The sequence below is a fragment of the Melopsittacus undulatus genome, chromosome 2, assembly GCF_012275295.1.
Source record: "Melopsittacus undulatus isolate bMelUnd1 chromosome 2, bMelUnd1.mat.Z, whole genome shotgun sequence".
In the NCBI taxonomy this organism is placed as follows: Eukaryota; Metazoa; Chordata; class Aves; order Psittaciformes; family Psittaculidae; genus Melopsittacus; species Melopsittacus undulatus.
This window is the reverse complement of record NC_047528.1, coordinates 85,497,208-85,503,596: the sequence shown is the minus strand read 5'-3', so window position 1 is coordinate 85,503,596 and position 6,389 is coordinate 85,497,208. Positions and strand designations below refer to the sequence as shown.

Below are 6,389 nucleotides of genomic sequence, written 5' to 3'. Positions count from 1 at the left end.
GTGCTAGTGCAAAAAGAGCAAAAGATTTGCCAGCAGGCAGCACAAGCAGGGTGGCTCCCTTGGGGATGGGACCATGACCATGGGGGCTCCCTGGCCCTAACATGGCTTGTGCAGGGACTGATGGACCTCCACTGAGCCAAAACTGGGGTCCCTGACCCATGGGTGTGGGGCTGGGGAGGGCCATTAAGGCTTATTCATGTCCACAGGGTCCTCACAAAGTGGGGCAGGGCTAAATTAAAAATGTATGTTTTCCTGGGGTGTTTTTTGGACCAAGTTTTCAATTGTGTTGTAGTAGCATTAAAGAGCCTTCAGTAAGGTCCAGAAACTTAAATATTGCAACCTGCATACCTCTTTACTTTAAATTGCTTGCTATATAATCTGATATTGGTCAAGTACTAAATACCAAAGTGAGGTCATCTAAGTTTCTACCTTCAAATAGAATTGTCAGATAAGATTTTATGCCACCTGCACTGTGGGTAGTTTGAAATATGGCCATTTCTTTCTCATAGTAATGAGAAAGTGTAAGGATCTGTGTGTAAGGAAAGGCATACTTGTGTAAATCAAGGTGATAGCACATCTGTCAGAGAAGGCGATATGTTGAAATTGCAACATGAGGATCATATAATTAAAACACGGAGGCTCTCTTCCCCAGAGAAACTGCCATGAAAAAGTCATGCAGGGTGATAGTTCTTGGTGGGATTTGTTCAGGACCCCTGACGGCTCATGCCAAACCGACTCTGAGACGCTTGGAAAACGCAGCACTTGCCAGCCTTTCTCATTCAAGCTCCCCTGAGTGGTGCCCAATAAGGACTTCCATGAGCTCAGTATCCAGCCACTTGCAGACACTGCTGGTAACTGTCCTTTCCTAGTCATTCCTTGTTCAAGGACCTCCTTACCAGGTCAGCCACCATACCAGCAGAGATCTGTCCCACTTTGTGAGGTGGCTCCCATCTCTCAGACAGATGTTGATCCTCAAAAAGGATTCAACAGTCACAGAAACCCAAATCCTGCTGCAGACACCTCCCCATCAGTCTTCCTAATCGCTTTTGTAACTCATTTATATTCTTGGCAACCACGGTGTTGGTAACTACAATCTCAGTCATCACCTTGTAAAACTGTTTGCTCAGTTTTATTTTGAACAACTTTTGCTGGATATCTCCTCACTCCAGACTTAGGAAAAACAGGGAAGAAAGCTTCAGAGGGGTATTGGGGTTCAAAGGGACTAAAGAGCAGCTTCATGCAGGGATCTGCTTCCTTTTTAAAATGTGTCAACCCTTCTTTGTGTGTACTTATATGGACACCTCATCTTATGCACCAACTGTATTGATTAAACTTTGCATAAACAAGGCTTAAATCGGTTGTCCAGGCTGCCAAGCTGCAGCCTCTGTTGCAGTGCATATCTTGAAAGCAAGACCTTCTTCTGTCAGCATTTCTGAAACACACAGGAATAGCAAGAAATTAAATCTATAAATGACCATGAATTTCTTGGGATGGGGGCAGGGGGGGAGCAGGGGACAACAGAAAAGCTCAGTTGGGTGTTTGGGACTGCACATTACATATAGACTCACAGAATGGTTTGGGTTGAAAGGGGCCTTAAAGCTCAGCCAGTTCCAACCCCTGCCACAGGCAGGGACACCTTCCACTAGACCAGGGAGTTAAAAGGCTACAAAGCCCCTGGGCCTGTGCCGGTGGGGTCTGCAGAGCTGCCATTACTAAAGTGTCCCTGTCTGGGTGCATGGTTGAATGTCTTCTTGTGCACCCGATCAGAAGACTTTACACTGACATCCTGGTGAGATACCATCAAATAAAGGGAACTTGTCTTTTAGGACAGAAGGATCCCTGTGGGGACAGAATGAAGACAGAATGAAGTTTGCAATCTACGTTCTGCTCACCCGGCTGAGGCAGGGCAGCCCCCCGACGCCCCCAGCAGAGCAAGCAGAGGTATGGTGAGCCTGGCGTGGCAGAGCTCCGGTGCGAGAAGGCTGCTCGGGCGTCAGAGGCAGGGACAGGCTACAGAGGAGGGACACAGCGACGATGCCCAGGCAGGTAGGGACGGTGCCCGGGAAGTAAAGGTGGAGATATGACTCCCAAGGGTCCTTCAGGCGGGTGATTCCTCCCTCCTCTCAGCAGCCGTGAGCCCCGTCTGCCGTGCTGCGGCCGGTTAGTGCTCCGCGTTCGTGCGGGGAACAGGGACAAGCCGCAGCCGGCTCTGTAGAACATAAGATGTCGGGAGCAGCCGGCTCTCGGTGACAGCCTCACCGCTGGCCGCCAGGGGGCGATCACCACAGCCCGGTCCGGGCTGCCTGCCCACGGCAGCTCTCTATGGCCGTTGCCCGTGGCAGGGCGGCTGTTTACTTCCGGCAGCCGCCAGAAGTCAAAGAAATGCCATGGCCGAGCTCGTTGAGGAGGATGAGTTGCCGGTGCCCGGTGAGTGCTGCCGGGGCCTCACAGGGACGGAGCTGCGGGCAGGGGTGTGGCGGTCCCCGCCCGCTTACCCCACCGCGGCGTCGGTGAGCGCCATCAGCGGTTCAGCGGCCGCCTCCGTGCCCCGGCTCCTGGTCGCGGTGCTCGGTCCTTCGCAGCCGCCCCCCTCTCCCTCCGGCCTGAGAGCTCCGATCCGGTGTGTTCCGTACGCTGGCGTCCGAGACTGGAAGGGGCAGCCTTGCTGGCGTCAGCGGCAGCGTGTAGCGTCGCGGTGTGAAGCAAAAGGGGCTTTTCCACTTTTGGTCCGTAGTACTGCCAAACCCTCATCTATCATAGAGCCGTAGAATGGTCTGGGTTGGAAAAGACCTTAAGGTCATCCAGTTGCAACCTCACTGCCACGGGCAGGGGCACCTCACACCAGATCAGTCTGCTCAAAGCCCCGTTCTGTGGGATTTAATTTTATGAATTGGTAGGATTCAGTTTCCCAACTGACTGCTTAGGCTTCAGTTGTGAAATGAATAAGCGATGACATATGTTTGTGAATTGTCTGCTCTTTGTATACACTAAACTAATAGTACATAAATATTTTCATGCTACTTCTACTGAAAGAAAAAGTAATTGACCAGAGAGCTCTGCTTTGGCGTGAGTGCTCTGAAGTCTAGTCCATCTAGAGAGGTACTAAACACAATTTTATATATCTGCTGAACCTGATGCATAAAATAACATCTTACTTGCAAATATGGGGAGCTTTTGCATTAAAGAATCATTTCAAAGTAAGCATTAAATTTACAGTTTCCCTTAAGAGAGGGCTTTCTTGGACCTGGGATGCACACTATTGATGAGATTTGTATTGAAAGTAAATATGTGAAAATGTTTCAGTATTACTATGTGATTTCATATAAGCAGCTTAGTGTTACTGTGCATATTTGTGTTAACATAACTTCATGTTAACAAAAAGTCTACCAGGAAAAGGTTTGGGTTTTTTGTTTTATTTTCCTAAAAACTATTCTATGCTTGAAGCACAAGGTTTTGACATTTTAAGTAGGAGGTCTAATTGGGCTTTTCCTCATTTTCTGCATGGTTTGGGGCAAGTTATTTAACTTAAAAATTCATTCATTTCCATCTAGAATTAATATTTTCTGTGTTGAGCCACGATTGACCAAAAGATGAATGAATATTTAACATTCTATGTTTTGAAACAACATTGCTGACACTAAGAAAACTAGGCAGATTGGAAGGGCAAAAGACCTGCGTGGACTTTATTTTGGGGTGGTTTTGTTTGGATGTTTTAGATCATGGTCTTATGATCAAAGGCAGTTGTGCCAACCCATGTTTTGAAGGCAGAGAGTTTTGATTTTAGGGGGCCATTTTTAGAACAAATGTATCTCTTCAGGTGAATGAAGAAGAGTGGTCAGTTCGGAGCCTGTCACATCTTTACAGTGTGTGTGTGTGTGTGTGTGTGTGTCTGTCTGTCTCTCTCCCTCTCTTTCCCCTCCAATTTGGAAAACCTGTGTGAATTCAAGTATAAATGTGAGAACTGTTTGCCTTGACCAGCTTTCAGGATGAGAGTTTTATTTTAGTTTCTGGGGGCAGTTATCTTCTTTCCTCTTTCGTTTTTCTTTCTTTTACCCACCTGTAGTTTTTCTTAGAGGATAGTGATAAAGCGCATGAGTGGATGTTAAATTAGTGTGTCCTCAGAACGGAATATACCAGCAACAATATCTATTCTATTAGGAAATTTATGAAGACTAGGAAGTATCAGAAGGACTAAAAGGAGAGCCTAAAAATTAAGCAGTCTTGGTAAAACGGAATGGAATAAAACACTTCAGCAGTGTTTTTTTTTGTGTCATGGTTTAAGTCCTGACAGTAGCTCAGAACCACGCAGCCACTTGCTCACTTCCCTCACCTTCTTCCTCCCCCAGCTCCTGGAGGGATGGGGGTAAGAATCAAAAGAATGTAGCTCCCACGGGCTGAGATAAGAACAGCCCAGTAACTAAGGTATAACACAAACCACTGCTGCTGCCACCAATAATAATAATGATAGGGGGAATAACAAGGGAAGAGAATACAACCACTCGCCACCCGCCGACCTATACCCATCCCCACCCAAGCAGTGATCTATCCCTTCCGGATAACTGCTCCCAGTTTATATACTGGGCATGACGTGCTGTGGTATGGAATAGCTCTTTAGTTAGTTTCGGTCAGATGTCCTGTCTCTGCTTACTCCCTGCTTCCCCTCCTCCCTGGCAGAGCAGGAGACTCAGAATGTCCTTGGTCAGAGTAAACTTCACTGAGCAGCAGCTAAAAACATTGGTGTTATCAGTGCTGTTCCCAGGCTGAAAGGCAAAATCACAGCACTACACCAGCTACTAAGAAGGAGAAAAAATACTACTACTGCTGAACCTAGGACATTTTGTAAAAATAAAAAAAATAGGAAACTAAAATTAATTAAATTGAATTAATAGGAAATTACTACTTCAAAATGTGGAGGCAAAATTTGTTTTCACTAAAATTGACATTATCTTTTTGTGGTTTAGAATCAGGTGCTGTTTTCACATTTGGAAAAAGCAAATTTGCAGAAGATATTCCCAGCAAGTTCTGGTTCAAAAATGACAAGCCTGTACTTATATCATGTGGAGATGAACATACTGCTATCGTTACAGGTCAGTATTGGAAATGGAGAGTATGATGAAAGGTTATATATTTGTACAGCTTGGAAAGTTATGATTCTTCTTTGAATCATGAAGTAATATATCAAATGAGATTGTTGAGAGGAGAGAGGACTTCTCTGTGAGAACTGTTGAATGCTTTTGAATTTAGATTGAGATCACTGAAGGTTTTCACAAGACATGCCCAAGACCTGTCATGAGGGAAGTTGTAGTAACTTGAGTGTATCTCACAGCATTTAAAGTAAGCATGACTTTGTTCAGTTTGAATGTTTCTTGTGAATCTGACAGTGTTTAGTCGGCAATCATAGATATAAAGGTTTGTATTGTGGTAGTAAACAGTATCTGTTGAACACAGTCAACAAGTTCACTAGGAATCTGCCTGAAACAATAGGTAATGTTGTATTTCTGAAATGAATATTATTAACTGTCAGCTGAAAATAACCCTTGAAAGAGAACTTGAAAAAAAGAAAAAAAATCAGAAAATCCTTACTAAAATTGGAAATAAACTGTAAAAGCCTTCAGAGAAGCCCGGATGCAATACAGGGAGCAGTATTAATGTTTATTTTTATTTCTTTGAAATGGTGAATACTAATTGAAGAATTTGTTAGGTTTATTTTATGTGGAAGAAAATACTCTTTTGTTGATGAAATGTGTGTTGGTTGTACTGACAATCAACTGCTAACTGGTAAGATTTCTTATGAAATGTGTATGCATATTTTCAGGACTATTTTATTGAAACCTATTTATTCCTCATCATTGTCCAGCTCGTCACTGCTCATTAAATAATCTCTTAAGGGTTTCTTGCTAAGTTCCCCAGCAAATTTGAAGATGCTGGATTTTTAGAGTGAACTATTTAAGGCATGATTAAAAAAGAGTACAGATTTCAGGAACTGCAGAACATCTTGAGGTGAAATGATACAATTAATTTTTTCAAGCCTAACTTCATAGAAGATGAATTATTAATGAGTAGTTTATTTTGAACAAAACTACATTTTTCTTGGTTTGAACCAGTACTAGTAAACTGCCTGATGCATAAAATTAATCATAATGTAACCTGGAGCACTGTGAAATTTTCCTTTTGATTTGTTTTTTATATATCCTTTCATATGCCCACACCCAGTTTGAAATAACACTGTTATAATTCTCAGTTTAGACTAGACAATCTAAACTCCCTCTTGAGTTTCCCCAGCATGCGCCTGTGCCAGCACTATTACCCTGATCAGCCACGAGCCCCTGATTCCCATGTCATTGTAACTGTGTCTGCTTACATAAAGCTGAAGAAGTCAACTTGCATAG

The 6,389-nt window shown here is 43.9% G+C and overlaps 1 protein-coding gene across 1 annotated transcript in view; it reads left to right on the top strand.

The window, feature by feature from the left end:
- Window positions 1-2,351: 2,351 nt before the first annotated feature.
- RPGR (retinitis pigmentosa GTPase regulator) overlaps window positions 2,352-6,389 on the top strand; it is a gene marked incomplete at its 3' end in the record, with an annotated part of 49,218 nt that continues 45,180 nt past the window's right edge. The window contains exons 1-2 of the mRNA XM_034074650.1: window positions 2,352-2,427; window positions 4,962-5,087. Of these exons, the coding sequence (XP_033930541.1) occupies window positions 2,388-2,427; window positions 4,962-5,087 (166 nt within the window). The remainder of the gene's footprint in view (window positions 2,428-4,961; window positions 5,088-6,389) is intronic.